The sequence below is a fragment of the Acanthaster planci genome, linkage group LG07 (genome assembly GCF_054643075.1).
Source record: "Acanthaster planci isolate LZ-2023a linkage group LG07, COTS_SCS, whole genome shotgun sequence".
NCBI classification, from domain to species: domain Eukaryota; kingdom Metazoa; phylum Echinodermata; class Asteroidea; order Valvatida; family Acanthasteridae; genus Acanthaster; species Acanthaster planci.
Genome location: NC_141783.1, coordinates 767,087 through 790,100, shown reverse-complemented (window position 1 = coordinate 790,100; position 23,014 = coordinate 767,087). Strand labels below are relative to the sequence as shown.

Here is a 23,014-nt window from a genome sequence, read left to right as displayed (position 1 = left end):
AGGGCTGGTGTGACCATACACACAACAAAGGAGAAATGCACAAAATGAAACAACAGCCAGGTGATACTCAGTTGGATCAGGCAAAACAAACAGGAAACCTTTTATTTTTAATAGTTCTGAACAGGTATTCAGGTTTACTGACTTTGTATTTTTCACGTTACCAACTTACAAAGAGCTTTGGACAGCAATATCATTGAGAGTGTCATTAGCAATCAACTAATTTTTTTATCAGTAACACCGTCAAATTTTGGAGTTTGAATCAAAACTGTTAATCACACTTGCAACCAACTCAAAATCCAAAAAGTTTGTATTCTTTGAAGCACAATTTTCATTCTACTGAGGTATTGTGTGCAGTATGTGAGGTTATAAATTTCACCTTTTATGCTTATGATTTATGCAAACTCCGATGTCACTGTAAAGTCATTTTTCAACTCAAACAACGGGAATTTTGAATCCAGCGTGAGTCAAGTTTGGTCAGAACATTTAAGTTAATTGGTTATGGACAGGAGGCTGAGCATTTGAACAAAAAGGAAGGCCAAGGGTGTTGAAGTGTTAGCAAAAAGGTCCTAGACCAAACATTTCTATTCCTGCTTGATCAGGGTAGTAGTGGAGCCGTGTTACTCAGGATTGATTTTACACTGTTTTTCAGTTTTTACTGCACTGAGGGACTCGGAAAAAACCTTTAGCGTAATACTGTCCCTCTAAAAAAAAAAAAATGTAATCTTATCAAAATTGTGCCCGGAAAAAAGCCGACATTAGGGGTAATGCCGACATCAGTAGTCTTCAGAATTTGATTGGTGATGTTTGTGTTTGCAGTAAGTGAGATTGCTCCACATTATGGAAGCCTGTTTCCAGTGGGGTGAACAAATAATTATTGGCTTCAACATTTCAATGGACATTTTGTGAAAATTACACTTTCTCAGAAGGAAGAAAAATGATTGAAAATGGAATTAGTTTGTGAAAAAATTTCAAGTGCATCCTGGCACACTCCTGACTAAGCTTTGTATTCTTTTCGTGACCGATCTGAAACAATTAACTTGACCAATTTCTTTTTCTCATGTTCATTTTGAAGTTTAACATTCAATGTTGAAAATATGAACAAGAACACCGGAAGTAACCACAAAAAACTAACTGGAGCAAGGTAATGTCTGTCGTGGAACATTTAGAAGCACTTGCGATGGACAATGCTAGGCCCAGATTCGTCATACTCTTGTTTACTGATCCACATCTGTTGGAAAGTGGAAAGTGAGGCCAGAATGGAACCGCCGATCCACACGGAGTATTTTCTCTCAGGAGGAGCGATGATCTTGATCTTCATGGTGCTGGGTGCCAAGCCGCTGATTTCTTTCTGCATCCTGTCAGCAATGCCGGGGTACATGGTGGAGCCGCCAGACAGCACAACGTTGGCGTAGAGATCTTTACGGATGTCCACATCGCACTTCATGATGCTGTTGTAACAGGTCTCGTGAATGCCACACGCCTCCATTCCTGAGAAGCACCAAACAAGTTCCAAGGTTTAACTTGATTTCAATCTGGGGAGCATCGTGCAACTTGAGCTGGCGCTAATGGCTGAGCGTGTAAAGATTGAATATCATAAATCTTTAACCGCACTTCAATGCTGCTTATTCATAGTTTTTCACTGCAATCATCAAGGCTCCCCTTCAAAAATAGGCAATAATACGGGTAGATTGTTTGGTATAAATTCCTTAGGTGACGTGCGTGGATGTGGCCTTTTCTCTTTATCTCTCATACTGTTCAAGATCTGTTATGTTACAGTGTTGAATAAAGGGCTTCAAAATCCTCCGCAGGGACCCAATAAGCCTGCATCTTTGTGAAGCCTCAACGAGCCAGGTTATTTTGGTCCATGTCACGACCGAAGACTGTGCCAAGTTTGATTTGCTTGAAACTTTTCTTGAAAGGCTCAGCTCCTGGAAAAAATGCACTATGGCAATATCAGAAGAAACGCCGAGGAAGGGGTTGACAACACCCCCCCTCCCGAGCTCTTTTAGGGTTAAGTTGTAAGATTTAACTGCTGCGAATTGAAGACTTTAACTGTTCCCATATCATTTTCAAATACAGACTTACAAAGCAGGCAAGGAAGATGCCTTTGCAAGCTGACGAGTGCGGTGTATAGAAGCCAGTGTCAATAAATGAGACAGCCAAGATTGGCACAACCCAAGAATGAATGTGTATAAACATTGTGATTTGTTACCGATGAATGCCGGTTGGAACATGACCTCTGGACCTCTGAATCTCTCATTTCCAATGGTGATAACCTGACCATCAGGAAGCTCGTAGCTCTTCTCAAGAGCTGAGCTAGACACGGAGGTGGCCATCTCCTGTTCAAAGTCGAGAGCGACGAAGCACAGCTTCTCCTTGACATCGCGAACAATTTCTCTCTCGGCTGCAAAATGATTAAAATGTTTGAAACATCTCCTAATTCATCACTGTTTCGGCAACGCACAGATGGGGACCAAATTGCATTTCCACAGTGGAAAGTCGCAACTGATTGAAATAAAGCTGGCCCTGCATCAGTAATTCCCTTCTTGCCCCTCTCAACTACCATCCCACCCCTTCAGAGAAGTGCACCAGTCCGGCAGGGAATTTCAATAATTCTTTTGTTTAAAAAGAGAAGCCCGTGTGCAAGGCATCTGAAACAGCCATGTGCTGCTGCTGCAGGTTGCTGTGCTAAGCTAGGAGAGTTACAGGTGAAAGACTGCAGGTTAGTTGCCTGGGCACTGCAGGAGAAAGCTTCACTGTTGTGACAAGGTAAGACGTAAAAACAAATACTCAATCCCCCTTAGGTTGGAAGTAGAGATATAAATGCACTCACTCCCACCTTAACTCTTCAATCCCCATGACATGACCAAGCCTTGCGGTTGGGTATTTGTTCCTGGTTCGTATTTGTGTAAAGCTATTTCAATTGCCTTGTTTCATCGCACATGACTTGTATCGTCAAAACTATAGACTGCGTGTATTGGTCCTAGTGAATACAGCAATGTGTTTCAAGCCTTTAAGATAAAATTTGTCTACTCTGCACAATCTTTCATTCCACTAAAGGTCAAATTAACAAATGCTCCTGATGCGCATTAAACTATTTTTAAAATCTGCGTCTTTGAACTGATGGAATATGGGAATAGCATTTTCTTCAAGAAATAAAGTTGACTTTCCAATTTCTAAGATGGCCATAAATATTTGCATATGTTAACAACTTTGAAACTTACAAGATGGAACTTTGAAAGTATCCAATATGGTTTCAATAAAACTTCCGAACCTGTTGTTGTGAAGGAGTAGCCTCGTTCGGTGAGAATCTTCATCATGTAATCCGTGAGGTCCCTGCCGGCTAGGTCAAGCCTCAGGATAGCGTGGGGTAGTGCGTAGCCCTCGTAGATAGGCACAGTGTGGGACACACCGTCCCCAGAATCGAGCACAATACCGGTGGTGCGGCCAGAGGCATAGAGAGACAGCACGGCTTGAATTCCGACGTACATGGCCGGCGTGTTGAACGTCTCAAACATTATCTACAGAAAAGGAAAGGTGAAAAAATTACAGATATCCAGTTTAGGTTCTTCTTTTCAGAGTCACTTAGATTTTTAGGTTCCAAAGTTGGTTTATTGTGTAATGTAGGGATGTGTTCCACTCTTGCAGTTGAATGTTGGCAATAGGACCAGTCATTTTTAAGCATATCAATTGTTTGCCAACATCCACAATCCTCAACATCAATGGTGTCATTAGTAAAGTTTATTCAAAGTGTATGGACTCTCTAGCACTGACGTACCCTTTGCAACACAACATAATTGCAACGCAACACAATGCTACAAACAAATGACTGTGGCAATGTCGATAGTTGATGTTGACGATTGTTTTGTACGTGTTCAATCGTCTGAAGACAGCTTCTGTGCATATGTCACCTGTGTCATTTTCTCCCGGTTGGCCTTGGGATTGAGCGGGGCCTCAGTCAGCAGCACCGGGTGCTCCTCGGGAGCCACCCGCAACTCGTTGTAGAAGGTGTGGTGCCAGATCTTCTCCATGTCGTCCCAGTTGGTGACAATGCCGTGCTCGATGGGATACTTGAGGGTCAGGATACCTCTCTTGCTCTGAGCCTCGTCACCTACATAGCTATCCTTTTGGCCCATGCCAACCATCACACCCTGGAACAAGTTAAGTTGTTATATCTCTTCTGGTACCTCTGTAATGCATTTTCTAGTTAGAGTTGCATTGTAAGCCGTAGATTAGACACTGTTGGCTCTGTATTTTAAAATTCAATATCTAAGAGGTGTGCCTGTAATACATCAAAATTCTTGATCAAGGTACATTTAAACACAAATTATCAACCATCATTATTGAGGGACTACTCCATTATCCATCCAGGGGGAAAAGTTTCCCCACCTAGATTTCCCAAGGCTTTCCAATAGATTGAGTCCCTTCTAGTGATAACTCACAGACTTGAGGCCAGGGGAGCATTCAGCAAACTTTCAATAATGTGCTTGGACCCGTGAAAGATTTTAGAAACAGGTGACAAAGCCTGATGTTATTACCTGGTGTCTTGGCCTTCCAACAATGGAGGGAAACACGGCTCTGGGGGCATCATCACCAGCAAAGCCACCCTTGCACATACCCGACCCATTGTCAACGACCAACGCAGCAATATCGTCGTCACACATTTTGAGGAATTAGAAACACTTGCTTCTTGGTTGAATCACGTGACACAAATCACTTGAGCCTACAATAATTAACACATAGAGAAAAAATGAGTTTTACTTGAAGCCCCATATGCTTTGTAGAAAATGCTTTAGCCTGGCTATCCTTAAGCTTAGATCTAGGAGTAGAAGTGTCTTCAAACTTGACATTAAGAAAAAGACACCCTTGTTCGGTGTTCACAGAATTTATTGGGGCCTAAGGCAAGAATTTTGATTGGCTAGGCAACATTAATTCAAACTTTCCAATTAATTTAATCCAAAAGGTAGATCAGCTAAGTTAGGCCTACACGGAAGTTTCACTCAGCACTGCTCACTGAAAAGTGAGACCTAGGCCTACTCAAGTGAGGTTTTGTAGTGGACGAATCTCATACTTGCCCATGTATCATGTGAAAGTCAGAGCAGTTAGTATGGTTAGAAAACGTAAGAGCCAACAATGAAACTTCCTGGCTTAAACTTTTAAGGGGCTATTGATCTCATCAAGTCATTACATGCATTATTCTCGACTCGAATCGGACTTGAGTCACCTCAAACATTGAGCAAGGAACAGAATCAGTTAACCTGATGAAGTAGGCCTAGGGGCCTACTGCCTACTTACTCCATGACGATCTGATTTTCGGCATGGAAACTTTAGGCCTATCGCTAAGTCTACATCATTTCCACTTTTTGAAGCCGTCAAAGAAAGATTAACAGACCAATAATGAAGCTTTCAGAAGCCTAAGGGGTCTAGCCTTAATAAATTAAGCCTTAGGCCCGAACAGAGAGCCTAGTATGAGTAGGCTACTGGTAAACTTCGCTTGCTTTTTGCGTGGCCTCTTTAACGACAGAAAGACAGACGTCTAATTTTCACCCTCCAGTGCAAGATCACAACAGGGAAAGGCCCAACGACAGATGCAAGGAATAATTAATTGTTTGATAGTACTTTCTGTCATGTATTTGACTGTACAAACCCACTATAAACCAGTAAACTTACGTCAATATCAGTAACCACCAGACCTTTTTCTTTGTGGATTGAGCGAAGAGAACAGACGCACGTTACGCGCACTGTTGCTACAACCGCACGCTGGGCCTGCCGTTCATGCAGCGCAGTGTACGTGTGCGCACATAGAAGTCACGCGCTTACTCGATTGTGGCCATTTAGTGCACGGGTGGAGAAACTATTTAAAAATCACTATAATTTCCCCCAGGCACTTTACTGAATAAATACTGAGAAAAGACAGTTCTTTTCTTACGTCGATTGTACTAGGGTCTATAGAATCCACAGCTTCTTGTATTTTAAAACAAAGTGTTATTCCAAAATTTTTTCTATCATAAGCAGGCCCACCCTGAGAGAAATGAACCGTTCCATGTACTTTCATCACCGTATTTGGTAATATCTAGGAAGGCTGCATTTGATTTGTCGCAAGTTCCACTGGCCACGCCTTCTCCCTCGCAACCACCGCGCGCCGGTTATTGTTACAGTGTCCCATTGAGATCACTTTGCCTGTCGCTAAATCCCCAGGCGTAGCAGGGATACCTTATTTTAAAGACAACGCACCATGTTTTTGAGTTTTTATCTGAGAGTGTTTTCTTTCCTTACACGAGGTGTTATATTTTTGCATGACGTGCTGATACACTTCCTTAGAAATGTTTCGCTTATTGATTTATTATTGGAATTATGTGAATTACATTTTGTACCGCAGCACATGCTGAATATCGAACAGATAGACCTCTTTTACTGTAACTTTTAGTTCGCGACTCGATCAAACGTAAGGCAACTCCTTTTCCAACCACATTTAATTCGATTAGTTTTTAGAGGTTTAATATCATAATCATCATTAGCAAGCGTTAAGGGTTTTCTGCCCAAGGCAAATGCTTCCCGGACTTCGTAGCAACCCGCGTAAATTATTTCTTTCAAGTAAATGACATGTACATGTACGTAAATCCGACCCCCACGTAACTGAAAATGTGTACGGTAAACGAGCCCCGGTCACAAGTCTAGCACCCAGACTGCATATGTATCAATTTTATTCCAACTGTTTTTGCGCGGTGTCTACAGATCCCCTTCATAGGACGCCACCTAGCGCGCCTGAGAACCAACCCGTGAACCAACACGCGCGCTTTCTTCATGCATTTGCACCAAACTTCTCAGTTTAAATGACGTCACGCCTCAATACTCTATAAAGTCATTCACGCGTGAGCATGTACAACTTCGACTGATTGCAAGAAGTCTGCAGAATGACGATGGCTGCCAAATTTCCTGATTTCTTGCAGAAACAAAGCTCGATTGATTTTACATAACCAGTTCAAAAAGCAACGTCATTCGGGAAGAAAGCCCTACACACTGATAGGGTAGACTTTACGTGCGTGCAAATGACCTGGGACTGGTTCATTATTGTAATTTTTTTATCTATTTATTTTTAATTTTTTTTAATTTGATAGCCTGAGATGAAGGGCTTAAACAGTTGAAATGTATTGTCTGTGGACTGAATTCATCACTTTACATGAAAATAACTTTTGAATGGCAAAACTAGAGGAACAACATTTCCTGGAAGGGGCCACTAGTCTTGAGGGGGACAAATGATCGGGCTAGTGGCAACACTCTTCCTCTGCCACAGGCATTCTCTATCCAGACACAATGCCGTGCTACATAAATGTTGCAAACTACATGTCTGTAATTATGGGTATTCCTGACCGATTTCATTTGTTTACGCAATTTGATTTATTTTTTGTACACTTTGATTAAAACGTACATGTACGTTATTCCATATCACGTAGCTTCAGGTTCCAGAAACTGCGCTGAATTGTTTTTTTTACTAAAGCATGAGTTCTATTTCATTTTGTGCTATCAAAGTTATTTACTGGTTACGAAGTTCCTCCGAAGGAGTGTGTTTTAGTTGCTTTCTTGAACAATGTATTTTGATCTTCAGTTGAATCCCATGCACTATTGGAAACTAAAATCAGTTTACTAATAGTACTGCACACTCAGTATATTGTGAATTTCTATACACGTAATAATCAGAATATCAAACGGAATGGTAAAGCTGAATAGGGAAAACCTCATCTGTGTTTCAACGTCCAATAACTGGTACGACGGGGGGGGAACTAACTGGCTCCTGGCGTCCCATGCCATGTGCTTTTCAGTGGATTTTTAAGAGATACGTTCTCCCCTCTTTCTCTTTTTTTTCTGGATCGTTTGAGCTCCATAAAACAATAATAATAAAAGAAATCCAAAGAAGAAGAAAAATAACACTGCCGCTCGTTTTTTCAGGTGTAGCCCGTCTTTTGGCACGCCCCTTTACTACTATCGCTTCTAGTGTTTTCAATATGCTGGATCCGTCACTTCCTTGCATATAGGTTTACACCTCATGAATTTTAAAAAGTAACTCAACGTTCCAACTTCCTCGAAGTCACGCAACATGTTAATAGTGGCAAAACAGGGATGGAATATCTCTGGGTATATGATGGTAAGTTTGTTTCCAAGGGAGGGGCACTTAAAACAAGCTAACTGAGATTTTTTTATAGGTTATAGTCAAGACTGGAATGGATGGTAGGCATTGGGGGACATGTTACCCTTTATTTACACCACAAAGGGTTATGACACATTTTGAAATTTACCAATTTTTAATGAGGGCGCAAGACATAAATCCCCCTCAAATCTGCGTCATTTTACGAGCTGCAGAGGGCGCCATTACTTGCATGCTTATCCGTTCTTAATATCAACAGAGGGCGCTATGAGGTTTCATTGCAATTTTTAGGACTCAGCAGAGGGCGCCGTATCCAAATTTTAAAGAATCTCCAGTCAAGGCCATTAGAGGGCGCCGTTTGTATTGTCAATAGGGGGCGCTGTTTATTTGATCGATAGCTGGCGTTATTTATTGGACTGAATTAATCATCGCGGCCCGGGCGCGCGATCAAGTTCTTTCTCAGAAACGTGTAGGCAGGCCTATGCACCACTAAAAGTGAGATTTTCAGTAGGTAAGGTAATTGAGCATGGGAGAAGTGAATAGCCGAAGGCGGTTGATCATGACGGAATTTTTTAGTAGAGGTAGGGCCATGCTGATGACGGATACCGCATGAGTGATTTTGCACAAACTAGAAAGGCAGTGTGGGAAAGAAAAGGGGGCAATGTTTGCTCCCTTTTCCTTCCCACGGTGCCTTCTACCATTGTATAAAATCACTCATGTTGTATCAGCAATATAAGGCTAATATGAAAGTTTCACTATATAGTTGACCTGCTAACATTAGGCTAGAGGCCTAGATCGTAGGGAAGTTCTCACCATCACTCGTATGCCCTAAGATTTCGCTGAAGTTTTTCAGGATATGGTTGATGTTGTTATTACCTTCATTAATTAAAACAATTAAATTGATGTGATTTTTTGCTTATCGATACTAAAACTCGGCGTGCTCACAGCATGCAGCAAGCAAATGGTTGAAGTGTTCATCATGTCATGTAGAAGGTCATTATTGTCAACAGTAAGACAGCTTTACCAATTACAGATGAGCTCCAATTTTCCTTTCATTTTAGAATACCTAGCATTGCACTGTAGTTGGTCACTTTCATTTCGTCATTCAGTGACTGCGGCTAACCACGGGCTGACGTATTTTTATTGAGTGGACATCCTCCGAAACCTTGTTACATTTGTTTAGCATTTACTAGTCTTTGGCAAATGGAACGTGTTTGGTTTCCAGAGCAAATGCTGTAACCATGGTAACTCTGTCTCTCCCGCTTCAAAGTTGTCTCACTAGCTCTAGTGCCAATATGTCATGAGTTGTACATAATGAATAATGAACAGACTCTTCGAGTTCATTTACTGACCGTACCAATTAAAATGCCACCAAAAGTACCAGTCTGAAAAACACATAATTAACTGCCATGTCTGCCCTTAGCAGAAGCATCCTCTCATCGGTTGAAAACATCCATGTTGGTGTAAAGTTTTCATTTTGTTGGAAGTGACACAACCGTTACGCATTCATTTTATAGCCGTTTGTGAACCAGCAAAGAGCAGTTCCTACCAGAGGAGCCTGCAGTGCTAGGAAAATTGCGCCCTCTCTTGGTCCTGCTGGGGGTTCATAGTTCAAGTAGGATTAACTGTATTAAAGCCCAAACAGACATCCATTTCCTGCGGGTCAAAAACAAAAGATTTAACGTATGTACCTGTTTGTGGTCCTTGGTCCATTTAGCTTGTTTGTTTTTAATCGTTTTGGCAAGTTATGTGGCCAAAACAATTATGTGGGGGGGGCTTGGTAAAAAAATCACCTTGTGGTGTGTCAGCCATATCTTTCACAAATGAAGTATTTCTCATTTAATGCTTCGTCTTTCTGTGCATCATTACAGGTATGCTGTACGCTAGAAACTCTGCTTCCATATGTGATCAACCAAGTTCCAAGCCAGAAAAGTAAAGTTTCTATATCTTAAGGTAATCTATTTGTTTAGCGTCAGATCTTTCCCAAAATAATGCTTCTCAGCATCGTTTTTCTTTAAATGCATCGGAAGAATCCATGTCAGTAATGACACCAGAAAAAGAGAAATTTTGGCTGAGATGTCTTCAGAAAATTTCTACACGTTACCAAGATTACCACTTGTCAAATGCACCAGAATTTTTCAGTGGGCTCATGTAGACTTTTCGATTTTCTTGTACCGCAAACTTTTTGACGTATTGAAAGAGGAACTGCTTCTTTTTTCATTTTCAAAACAAAAAATCCATTGTAAAACTACAACCAAAAAGAAGTTTGCAGTCATTAACATTTTTGATAAACCTTCGTAGAAAAAAAGTGAAATAAAAGTGTTAAAATGCAAATATTGAAATGATACTAATAGGGTAATTATTCGACTTTAATCAATCAAATGAAGTTACTTTTTTATTCCTTGGAGCTGATTGGTCAATCTGATAGCAACCCCGGTGAGATATTTCCAGGGTACTTCCAACAGCTTCCATAATATTCATTGTAATTCTAGATGTTACTGGAGTTCAACAATTGGGAGGTGCTTCATCAAAATCAGTTGTGTGTTTGGACAATCATTTTGCTTTGGACTTTCACATCAAGTTCACTGAAGAAAAACTTCTTTGACCTAAAATGCTTTGGACTGACAGTGTCATTGGTAAATCTCCATTTAATTCTCCTGGCAAACATTTCTTAAATTGGAACTGGGAACGATCCATGTGCATAGGAATTGTCACTATTTGTCGAACATTCTTGGCAGCTTCAAGTGTATGGCACTTTAGAAGTGGTCTTCCTTGAGCCTAGGTGTTGAGGATTTGTCTTTATTTCCTCCGGAATGTACATGTAGATATGAAGCCCAGTTTTTCCCATCATTGGTGAAAGGATGTCACCAGCTTTTCTCTCCCTGGCGAGGGGATGTCACAAACTTTGCCCCTCCCCTGGTGAGGGGATGTCTCTAACTATGCCTCTCCCCTGGTGTGAGGATGTCTGCCCCTCCCCTGGTGTGAGGATGCCTCCATCTTTAATTTCATGAAAGGTACAGTAAAAGATTTCAGATGTTAGTGTTCAGCGTTTTCATTTTTTGGTATCATGAAATTTGTTTTCTTTAGTTACAAGTCAGATATCCATTAACTTCTTTAAAAGAAATTTTATATGAATTGTTTTTTCTCGCAAATTTGTTTGTTCCTGTTCACATTCTGAATTTTTGAACTTCCTGAACATTATTTTGACTAACATTTCCATTTCAAATTTTATTTTAAATTTCAATTTAAGGTTGTCAGGTTGGCAAGGTAGTTCTTTCCTCGCCTTCCACCTCTATCTGTGGTCCCGGGTTTGAATCCCGGCCCGGTCCACATGTGGATTGGGTTTTCAGTCCCTTTCTGATTACGTGGGTTTTACCTAGAATATTCCTCTGGGGTTTTCCTCCCACCTCTAAAACTGTAACTGCTTCTTACTGTCTCCCCTTTACTGATGTTGGTGAATGTGGGTCGTTTGGCGGCTGCCTGAGGTGCCCTTGTCTGCCATCGACTCAACCATGTTTAAATATATATTCATTATTCCATGCTAAATGTCTTCATTGTACTGGGCATTTGAACATATCTATATAAAAATTTGCGCTTTATAAATGAATAAATTATTATTATTTATCTTCTGTAGTAATGCCATTTTATTTCTCAGTTTGAGGATATTTGCTGCCAAAGTAGCATACATGTATCTAAAATATCCCATTTGAGAAAAGTTTTTGCACAGTGTGAGAAATTTGTTATCCCACCAGCTGTAGCATAATGACTCGGTACTGAAATCAGGCACAAGAGTTTATTTTCATTGTTGAATGGCGATAGGAATTATCACAGGGGTGTAAGAATTCAGCTTTTTAGCTGATTTCAGCTTTTTTTGTTTAGTTATTGACCCTGAATTTCAGCTTTTCTGTACACCTAGTCTGTACAAAGTATGGAAACCTTTTACATTTCAGTGTTTTGCGAGCTGTTTTCAGCTTTCATTTAAAGTGGCCACTCTCATTCCTGTTATCGGCACAAGTCAAACCTGCCTGTAGATTCAAACTCCCAAATTCAGACAGTTTTTTGGGGGGCATATTTCTCACAAAAATGACTCACTTTTAAGACCTCCCCGGTTCCGAGATTGAGAAAGCAGTCAACTAAAGATAATCAGAAGAGATGCAGGTGTAACAGGTCCACGTGTGTTGTCTCGTGGTTCCCATAATGGTTAAAGGCGCATAGTTTTACCCGAATTTAAAACTTTCCCTTGACCCCGATAACACATGATAACTTATGCAGTCATATGCAAATCGCCCAGACTTGGTCATGATGCACAAAGTTCCAATATTCACCGTAGCCATCTCAGGATTAAATAGTTTATAAATAGCTTGATCAGTGACCTTTTGACCAAGATAAGGACTCTGAAGTCTGAAACAATTCAGAGGAGAGTTTGTGTCTAAATTTTGATGTGTTTTATTCCCACGATTTTATTTGTTTTGTTACCATATTGATGGTTTTGTTTCTTTTACACAGGAATGTGGTTGGCAATTGTCATTTGAAGTCACAAGGGAATAATGGAGCTCCATTGGCGAGCAGTGGTCACATGACAAGTTGACAGGTAATTTCCATATATTGCAAAGAACCTATGACTTTTCAGTGAGTATAAAAAAGCTGTGTCTCAGTTCTCTATGGGACATGTTGATGTGAATTTCAAATTGAAATTAGGTAAACTTTGACCCAAAACCACTGCAGCATACTACTGCAAAGGTCTGTTCAAAATTAACATTGGGTGATTTGGTTTGCCTTCATCAGGTGTCGGCATCAGCTGGTGGGTGCCTGTCACCGATGTCTGGTCCTTCCAAGATGCATGATGTCACCAACAGCTTCCTTCATCAGGTGTCGGCATCAGCTAGTGGGACCCTGTCACCGATGTCTGGTCGTTTCAAGACTCATGATCTCACCAACAGCTTCGTTCATCAGATATCGGCGTCAGCTGGTGGGTGCCTGTCACCGATGTCTGGTACTTTCAAGACGCATGATGTCACCAACAGCTTCCTTCATCAGGTATCCGCATCAGCTGGTGGGTGCCTGTCACCGATGTCTGGTACTTTCAAGACGCATGACGTCACCAACAGCTTCATGCATCAGTTGATCCTTCTTTCTGAATGAATAAAAAAAGGAACAGTTTTCTCATTAAGAAGTGCAATTTCTCAACGCCGACCTCAGATTTGATGAAGTTTTTTGAATGCTTAATACACAGTTTATTTCTTGGATTAGTGCCTTGCTGTACCCAACATATGTTCAAAATTTAGAGCTGACCTCTTATTGGTCGTTGATTCACAAATAAATCAAATTTGCATGCAAGGCACACACACAGGATCTTTACAAAGCAATGGTTGAGTGTCACACATTAATGTCAACCAAAGTGAGCAATATTTGGCAGTAGCTGACTCAATCGACATCACCATTGTGTTTTAGAGATAAAAGGACGGAAAGAAAGCATATATACTGACATCCAGTTCATTCATTCATTCGTATGATGTTGTCTTGTTCTGTATTCTGTTTTGAACGAATGTTGCATTAATTCTGACTCTACATATTTGTACCTCCTGAAGGTCTGTGACTGCAAAAATGTTGAAAAATAGAAGTTTGAGAGGATAAGTTTTTCAAATCTTGTGAAATAATTTGAAAGTAGTGCTCCTTCGTCGTAGACTTGGTGCACAAACAAGTGGCAGCACGTACAGTACAAGTCGCAATGCATTAAAATGGAAACTGCACTGTGTGGTACAGAAAAATGGCAGCAAATACCTGCATGCTCACCCGACAAATGAGTCCGAGTAGAGAGATGATTATTTCTAATTGAATTCATTATCAATGGCTTTTGAAGCATAGCAGAGAACCTGAATTGGACCACGAGATAAAAAGTAAGCAATTCAGAGCCTTTGACGACCAAGGAAATGAGCAGCGAACAGTTGATCCCTGCTCCTATTTGGGAGGCAAATGGATGGCCGTTTTTATAAGTAAATGGATGGATATTTTGGTACGTCTTGCCTTACCTTCAAAAATAGCGGACGGTCACAAATTGGCGAAAAATGCAACTAATTTTGGCAGCAGGGGAGCGCCGGATATTACCATGATTTACTTCTGAAGACCAGTCTACAAATGACCGGAATACAACCTAAGTAGACCTTGTGACAGGTCACGTGAGCAAATAAGGGCGAGAACCCACCATTCAATTCTATGGCGGGTACTTGGAGACTATGGGACGAATACAAGACGTTTTGGGGTTTTACTCTCATTGCGCACATGCTAATGGTTTGCTCAAGCGACTGGAAATAAGACCAGTTCTTTTGTTGGACTCCTTCGATTAGCTCCACAACAATAAGCCCCTTTGAACCAGAGCGAGGCAGCTGCCTCCGTTATGCTTGAATGAACACCAGGGAGTAGATACCGGAAAATCGCGCAAAACTCGCCTTTAAAAGCATTCTAGCCGACAAAATGATGCTTTTTGCAGAGGAAATCACCTAGCTAATCTAGTTACGGTTTCAAAATTCGAAAATATTCCTGGAATAAAAAATTAGCTTTTTTCTGACCCATGGGTTGCACCCAAAACTGTCCATCTTTGAACGTGGGTGGCGCTCTTTTATTTAGTTCACGGTTTTGGGGTCGATCTGTAGCGAGGCTGCCACCTTCGCATTGTTGAAGATCGAAGGCTGCAGCCTCGTTATGGATTGTAGCAGTTCATTATTTCGACTACTTTTCCAGACCCCAAGACCGTACACTTTAAAGAGCGCCACCTACGTTACAATCCGAAACGAGGCTGCCACCTTCCTATTGTCGAATAGCGAAGGTTGCGGCCTCGTTATGGATCGCTATTGTTGAATAGCGAAGGTGGCGGCCTCGTTATGGATCGTAACGTAGGTGGCGCTCTTAAAGGTATGCGGTCTAGGGGTCTGAAAATGTAGTCTAAACAGTGGACTACTGGGATCCAAAACGAGGCTGCCGCCTTCGTATTGTTGAATAGCGAAGGTGGCAGCCTCGTTATGGATTGTTACAATTCTCTGTTTTCAGACCCCTTGACCGTATACTTTAAAGAGCGCCACCTACGTTCGAAAGTGGAAAGTTTTGGCTTGGAAATCGAGTCAAAAAGGCCAACTGTTTCAAATTTTAAAACTGCTGTCTAGTTTGTTTCCTCAACTGAAAGAATAATTTTGTTGGCTGAAATGTTTTTTCAGTTTAGGTTAAGTTTTTTTGGCTTCATTTTTCCGCATTGTTTGTCACTCAAGCGTTACGAAAAATAGTGGCATCTAATCCTCCACGCCTCGAAACATGTTATTATCCGGGCAAGGCTGAATAAAGGATCCCACAAAAGTATTAGTCTTCTTTGCAGCCGTTTACTCATTCAAATTAAGCAAGTGCAATGAGAGCACGGCCTAAAAATGCTTGTATTCGCCCCATAGTCTCCAAATACCAGTTCCATGATTGGCTAAATGTTATTCCAAAATTTAAATGACCATGCAGCACATTTTAAGATGAGTTGTTTGAAACACATCCATGCAAAGCCATCCAAATTAGTGGGGACGTTTTAGAGCTGACTTTTTCCGAGTTCAAATTATGTCTTTTATATCTCAGATTTAAGTCCAAGTTTATTTACACTGCAGTCGCCATTTGTAATGCTTTTGGGATAAAAACAATGTATCCTACTTCCTTAGATGTGTACAAAATCGAGAGAGATTCAACATTTTCAGTGTTTGACACAAAGTTGGAAACATCTCAAGTCCCTGTCTTTTGAAAGACTGACCTGCATGAACTAATGACGAAATGCTGTATCAAGATTTGGCATTCTTTCATTCTTTCCAACTTGAAAAAGGCAGGAATGCAATAAAGAAACATTGAAAGTGAAAAAGATCCTTTATCCTGGATTTATTTCTCAAACTTTAACACACTGATCAAATTTAAGGAGAAAAACATTACTGCATTTGTAACTGTCCTTCTGTAACAGAGTTTGCTGCTAGATAGTCGATATTAACTGTCTATGATATTGGAAGTTGGCAAACTAGTTCCAGAGTAGCCATGTTGTATTTATTTACAATACCTCACACATAATGTAAGGAATCATTGAGGAGAAACATAAATGGGTGTCACTTAATGAAATCCAAGTAGAACAAAAATTGCCATTTTCAGTTAATGAGAAAACTGCTCTTTTCTAGGTTTTTTTCTAGTTTCAAAGTATTAAGTCCTTCCCTAACTCCGCTGGACATCGTTGTGATTGATTCCTGCCCTCAGCGACGGAAATCAACTGATGTATGAAGCTGCTGTGACATCATGCATCTCGGAAGGACCAGACATCGGTGACAGGCACCCACCAGTTGACGGTGATACCTGATGAAGGAAGCTGTTGGTGACATCATGCATCTTGGAAGGACCAGACATCGATGACAGGGTCCCACCAGCTAAAGAAGGAAAACCAGAAAACATGCAAATTACATGTATAAAAAGATATCACTGCGTAAACAATTGCAACAAGTGAAATGTAATTCAGTGATACAACTAAACCTTTGCTTCCAAATACAGTAGCCTTCTCTGTTTAGGAAAAAACCACAATATTGATTTTTAGGAATCTGATAATTTGTGTTTACAATAGCATTAGGATTTTACCCTCATTATATTATCAAGATTCTATTCTCAAGGTTTACACTGAGATGTCTACAGTAATGGCCGATTTCTACCACAGTAGATATTCTCATAGTAAGCTTTTCCCTGGGAATCCTGAAGTTGAAATGACGCCTCTTACATGGCCCTTTGTCTGTGATTCTCCCGTGGTTGTTGCATTTTGAAACTTTTCTCTGGTATCAATATCATTTTGAACTTAAATATTCGTATTTCAGCACTAAATCAAATAAAAAAGGACTAAAAAAGAGGAGAGCCGTGTTAGTCAATCAGTGGAAAAGATGGGGTAGCACTTACATAGACTTACTTAACGTGAGCTTACGCAGTTTCTTATATTACGTTAGTTGTTAAAGTGCTACCCAATATTTTCCCCTGATCGTAAAAAGGGAATAACATTTTGGAGTGCCTTATGCATCATGGTATATTGAATGAGGCTTCGATACCCACTCTGATTTCTGATCCCCACAATACAGGCTCTTTCAGTTTTAATAATTTTTTTGCAAGAGAATTCCTTTGATAACTATGAAACTGTTATGTAATTGCAGGAAATGTCTCTGAATTTCAAGCTCATCTGAATATGCCATGAATGAGAACTTTCTCAGCTAATGTTGTTTCATTCTCTGCCCAAATTTCAAACTAAATTCATATTTATGCTTGGCAGTTTGTTTATCATACATGAATAATTTAATAACTTATAATAAGATAATAAAGTATTCCTGAAATGGCTCTCCTTGTGTCACTTTCAAAATTCACGTTCATGTGGTACTGCAAAGTTTGACAATTTTACAGAAATTTGAAGTATTTCTGCCTACGTCTTTACAAATGTTAGTGTTTAATGAGCAAGCCAAAGTTTTTTTTTTGGAATACAGGAAACCTAGAGCACTCCTTTTGTTTGGGCTTGTAGAATTGTTACAAAGAACTTGACTTACGATATCAACTGGTAAATTCTCAATTGAAGGATATTTGTAACCGCTCACTAAAAGTTCGAGTCAAACTAGATGCATAGAGTCAGCTTTCTGGTTTCCAATAAACTGAAATCCAGTACGTGTAACTGTAGGAAAACTTTGCTTTATACTAAATGCACGCATATTGATCAGAGGGAACCTAGACACAATGACTTTGCAGTTAGGATCATTCTTTGATCATTCTGTGGGGTTGCAGTGGAAGTCTACACTTCCTTCAGAACCTTTCAAACCTAGTGGCAACAAATTTTAGAGTCCAGTTTTACCTTGTCGTGTGACCTTTGTCAACGAAGCTTGTCCATGGGCGTTTGGGCCGAATGAAGATCATCCAATCGCTTCATTCCTGTGGTAAAGATGTGACCAATATATCAGCTTCATTACATTTTCAAAACATGGCATGAAACTGTTTGGACCTGTAGGTATACTTTGGTACAACAGCTTGCTTTGTGAAAGAAAATCTTGTTAGGATGACCCACGACATTCCATCTCACAGCTGTGCACATCTAAAAGGGAAACTTCAGAAAGGCTGGAACTCCGCTTGATAACCAATTGATCCCTGGACTCTCAGAATAATTACTTTAACCCATGTACATATTGCAGAAACATTCTAATTTAGCTGAAAAAAAAAGAAAACAAAGTTTTCAAAACAAGTGGAAAGTACATGTACATGTAGTCTGGTAGACCACTGAGTTTTGCTTATCTCTAACCATGTTAAATACGCAGCCATCAAGTTTGGTAAGCTGAACACCAACTTCAAAGATTGGGTGCTGCATGTGCATTCTGGGATATGTCATCTTGAGGTTGGTTCATACTTTTGGACATGAACGTAAAGTTGCCACTTCAGATCAAACATTTTGTGCTGTGAACTTGCCAAAGTTGAACACAAATCAAGCAAACTTTGCTTCCCCTGATTCCTGACATCAAATTTGGTTCGCTTTCACTATCACATAAACTATAACCTTGCTTTTAAGCAACACAAGCTTGAAAGAAAGAGCTGGCTGTGAATGTCCAAATTCACTTCAAATTTTTGCGAACAATCTACATGTACCTCCAAGATGGCCAAAATTGCACTTTACCTGAAGTTCAAAACTCTTGTTGAAAGGGTCCCTTAAATGGGCCCTGAACCAAACACTTTTAAGACTTCTCCCTCCCATTTCAATATTTTATGAGTCCAAAACAAGTTTAACATTTAGACTTTGGAGAACACTCACCGTATTTATCAATATCGTCTCTTCAGCTCTCACAACAAAACCCCGGGCAGAAGTCTCTGGCATCCAGCAGGGCCAGTGTCCCCTCTGATCAGACGGAGTCTGAACAAGGTGTGAACAAGGTGTAATCTTCATCGCTCTATCAAAAAAGTGGCCTGTTTATGCAGGAACAAAGAGCAAAGGGAATTAATCACGAAATCAATATGTGCTCGGCCTGACTTCCATGTAAACGTGCCTTCAAGACCGGCTCAAGAGAATGGACTATTGCCCAAGTTACAGGCAAGGGCAGGACTTACGCAACGGGCATTATCACTTCTCAGCGGGCATTATCAAATGTTAATACATGGTCACATGACGTATTTCGACCAACAAGAATAGAAAAACGGTCGCAAGTATTTATGAATTGAAGATTGCAAAATGAATGACAAACACAACAAATACGCGGGGGGACATTCATCTGTGAAATACTCCTGTTCACACGGACACCTGAAAGGTACCTGATAAAATATGCGCGCATTCGTACAATGCTTTGCAAGTGGGAACGACCCTTTGAAATGATGCACGGCAGTCACTGTATCCTCAATTCTCTTTTTTTTTTTACATTTTGTTAATACACATATGGAAAAACACGAAATGTTCCTTGAAAAAATTATTATGAAACGAAACTTTCCAACGTTTTTAAGGTTCGTTGTTTATGTAGTATTCCATTCAAAATATTTGTTGAACTCCCAAATTAAAATTATAAACTTGTTTTCTGTACACTCTTCCAAAGAGATTAACAGTAACTTGATTAAATAGGCAGTTTTCATGTTCAAGTTGATCAAAATGAGGAAGCCTGTATTTTCCTACATAAAGAATTTCCCGTCAAAGCAAAAAGCCTGATGTGCTCGAAAGTTGAGCAAAATTGAGAAGTTTGACGTTTCCCACATGCACTAAAGTGTCTTTGTTTATATCATCAGCAACCTTTTCAAAAAATGTACACCAACTGAAATTTTACCTTTATTTGTATTGGGATCACACTGCAAAAGTTGTACTGATAAAAATGAGACGTCAATTTTCTTTGTTCCTCTTGAAATTGGATAAAAATACCTCTCTACCTGATTTTTGATGAAAAGTTCAGAAACAAAATTCTTTGAAACTATTCAAACGGTGGATGTAGTTTGAGGCACGTTTTGAAGACAAACAGGACAGTTTTGACCGATTTCACAAAGTTTCCTTATATTTACATTTCTGGTGACAAGGTACTTGCTCAGAAAACTCCGGAACCAGGACCGTCTCCATGACGATGGAAGATATTGCTGTCTGTCACATGGTTTACCTACAACAATGCAAGCGAGTTGAAACATATCATGAAGTGACCAATGGTTTTTTCCTCAAACAAATAAAAGCAATCTTATAATTCACTTCCCCATTGTTTCAACAGACTCTTCAATGTTTGTCTATCATAAAACTGTCATTTTTTTAATCACTGTATGTGATAAACTATGGGAAAAAACAGCTTTACAAAATTGATTACCTGCACAAAATTATCTGACAGGCAGTGGAGCAGTCCAAAACTGCCGCAACAAACAACGGCTTCTGGGTACAGTCTAGACCCGTAAGCAGGGCTTGACGTATACTCCTTCACCATACACTGTATACATGTATGACTAAGGAGTATACATCCGGCCATGTTTACGGGTCTAGGTACAGTCCATCATCTGTCATTTGTGCATTATGTTTCTTTGAAGTACCAAAATCTAAAGAAGGGTGTCTGAGAACAAGCCTGACGAAGTTTCAGCTCAGTGAACACTGCATATTTTGAGAAAACCAATATTCCAGGATGTCCAACATCTCACAAGGCGGACGTTGAACCCTACAGTTCTACGAGTAGTACACCACCACTGAGTGACACTTCAATCCTGGCCAAATCCCGTTGGGTTCCCCACCCTCAAGCCCCCTCTCAATGTTGGGTCTGTATGCATGGTCTCCGCTCCAGCCTGAGATGACAACATTGACCAGAGGAGTGAGGGACCTGGAAAGGGTGTGGCTATTGACACATGTCCCAATAATTTGGTCCAGGACTGTAGCCCAAGCTTCCTGGAGAGCATCTTATCATCACCGTCAATAACATGCCATGCAGTCTATGAGCAGATGAGGTGTTCAGAGATGCAGTTGGAGAAGCAATCCTACATATCTAATACACGGACTGAGCGATAAGATACTACATGTACCAATGGGCTCTTCCAAAACTTGGGCAGCTGTTTAGAAATGTCTTGACATGGAACAGCCATCGAGACGATGAGGGGTCAAGTGACCTTATTTTAAAGATGGCGACTGTGAGAGCGAGCTTGTGAGATTGAATGGGTGAAGGCAAAAAGACTGGAAAATACCAGAACAACGTGAGTGAAATCATTCAATAAATGGCGCTAAGAAAGCGGAGAGGCTAAGGATCATCTCTGTGTGCAAAGGAAATTGCGCCCATGATGATAAGTGGGTGCACCAAAAATGTTCAGTACGCTGACACAAAATTGCGTATATGGATGTGTGGCTAAGGATGGATCGGGAGTGAGAGTCCGTGCCACACTAGTGGGGCTACCATCCTACATGTACCAACCAGTGGTGACTTCATGGTTTCTTTTTACTTGCATTTCATGACTTAGTTTCTTCTTAGCACTGAGCTGTGGTTACTGCACATGCACATCAAGTTTCCTTAGCATTATATCCAGACTTATGGACCCTGCCGAGTGTAAAAATAGAACCAGAACTTGCAGAAGTCTGGAAGTAAGATAAGAAGTGCACTTAGAAACTTGTGAAACTTTGATTTGAACGGCTAACCATCATTAAAAGACTTAGGCATGTTAGGCCTAATTTCTGTAACGGGTGAGGATGACTTCAGATGGAACTCTTTCTTTTCCAACTCCCCATCAGCCTACAAAACCAGTGGTGCAAAGAATATGGAAGAAAACTTACCTTTTGGCTAATTTCTCCAAGACTTCAGTACATACTACAATCTCTCTTCCGATAACGTCGGCCAGTCAATTCATAACTACCGCCATCTGTTGAAAAAAGAACAGCGCCCTCTATTGACTCGAATAAAGATCGTTGACAGGATTATGCTACAGACCATAATAACTCCATCTAAAACAAACATCAATGATTCAGGCGAAACTTGCTTAGGCGTCATCCCGGGGGTAGGGAGGTTTATATCCCCACCTTTTGAAGGGGGGGGGGTTGGGCTATTGAATCATCCCCCACACTTTTTGTGATAAGCATAACAATTAAAGCGGATTGTGACAAATTTTTAGGATTTCCCAACACACACGTTTGCTACTCGCCAAAACGGGAAAACAATTTTAAAAAGCCATACGTACACCATTCTGATGTAGGATTCTTCATGAATTAGGTACATGTTACAGATGTACATCCCCCGCCCACTTTTCAAATTTCTATTGCCGGGCAAGTCATCAAACACCCCCCCCCCATTTCAAGGCGAACAGATTTACCCCCACTGGCTTGAATACATTGCGGTCCTATCGTATTGAAAACACACACAAGCACTTCAAAATCAGCGCAGTCCTGATAACCAGCTGCAGGTCGCTGTTTTCTTTAAACAATAATTATTCTTCCTGATTACTGATCTCACTGTTTACCGTTGAATTCCTTTGAACAACCAAATAAACGCGTCAGAAATGCCTTCTATTAACTTAAAGGTCCATTCTGCTCTTGCAACTGTTTTGCAGAACAAAATTTGAACAAAGCTTGAGTAAGATTTTCATAGACACTTTGATTCCTGACAACATTCCTTAGATAAGACCGTTGGCTTTGCTACAAAAAAGTACAAATCCCCAGTTTGTTTGAGGAAGTTTATTAAGCAGCAACAGTCAGCTGCCGACAGCAAGGAATTAATGGGCAAAGAACACCATATATCAGTGTAGAAACTGAATTTGTTTGTGTCAGAACCAACTACATAATTTTTGATGTACCTAGATCTTTGTGCTGTGAGCATGGAGGAAGGAAATACCAACTGCACTCTACATAAAACACTTCCTGAACTGGTTCAAGAGTTCAGGGCCCAG

General features: G+C 40.4%; 1 protein-coding gene and 3 long non-coding RNA genes across 6 annotated transcripts; 1 reads left to right on the top strand and 3 right to left on the bottom strand.

Moving 5' to 3' along the window:
• Positions 1-76: 76 nt before the first annotated feature.
• On the bottom strand, positions 77-5,780 carry LOC110986135 (actin-5C-like). 2 transcript variants are annotated; one of them, XM_022247787.2, is made up of 6 exons: positions 5,671-5,780; positions 4,539-4,723; positions 3,912-4,151; positions 3,275-3,521; positions 2,213-2,404; positions 77-1,488 (listed from the first exon to the last, which is right to left on the bottom strand). In XM_022247787.2, the coding sequence occupies exons 2-6, from the start codon at positions 4,662-4,664 to the stop codon at positions 1,163-1,165; spliced, it is 1,131 nt and encodes a 376-aa protein (XP_022103479.1). In that variant the 5' UTR covers positions 4,665-4,723; positions 5,671-5,780; the 3' UTR covers positions 77-1,162. The 2 variants fall into 2 exon arrangements, with proteins under 2 accessions (XP_022103479.1, XP_086994747.1); XM_087138621.1 differs by having other exon boundaries at positions 5,694-5,712.
• A 2,744-nt stretch (positions 5,781-8,524) lies between these two features.
• On the top strand, positions 8,525-13,643 carry LOC110986145 (uncharacterized). Of its 2 annotated transcripts, none has more exons than XR_002599083.2 (5): positions 8,525-8,654; positions 10,015-10,096; positions 10,969-11,157; positions 12,650-12,734; positions 12,929-13,643. It is a non-coding gene; the product is annotated as an uncharacterized LOC110986145 (long non-coding RNA). The 2 variants fall into 2 exon arrangements; XR_002599084.2 differs by having other exon boundaries at positions 8,548-8,724.
• Positions 12,970-14,412, bottom strand: LOC147798496 (uncharacterized). Its single transcript, XR_015425782.1, has 2 exons — positions 14,173-14,412; positions 12,970-13,277 (listed from the first exon to the last, which is right to left on the bottom strand). It is a non-coding gene; the product is annotated as an uncharacterized LOC147798496 (long non-coding RNA).
• A 1,078-nt stretch (positions 14,413-15,490) lies between these two features.
• On the bottom strand, positions 15,491-22,003 carry LOC110986144 (uncharacterized). Its single transcript, XR_015425781.1, has 5 exons — positions 21,909-22,003; positions 20,183-20,274; positions 18,960-19,111; positions 18,015-18,091; positions 15,491-16,569 (listed from the first exon to the last, which is right to left on the bottom strand). It is a non-coding gene; the product is annotated as an uncharacterized LOC110986144 (long non-coding RNA).
• Between the last annotated feature and the right edge of the window lie 1,011 nt (positions 22,004-23,014).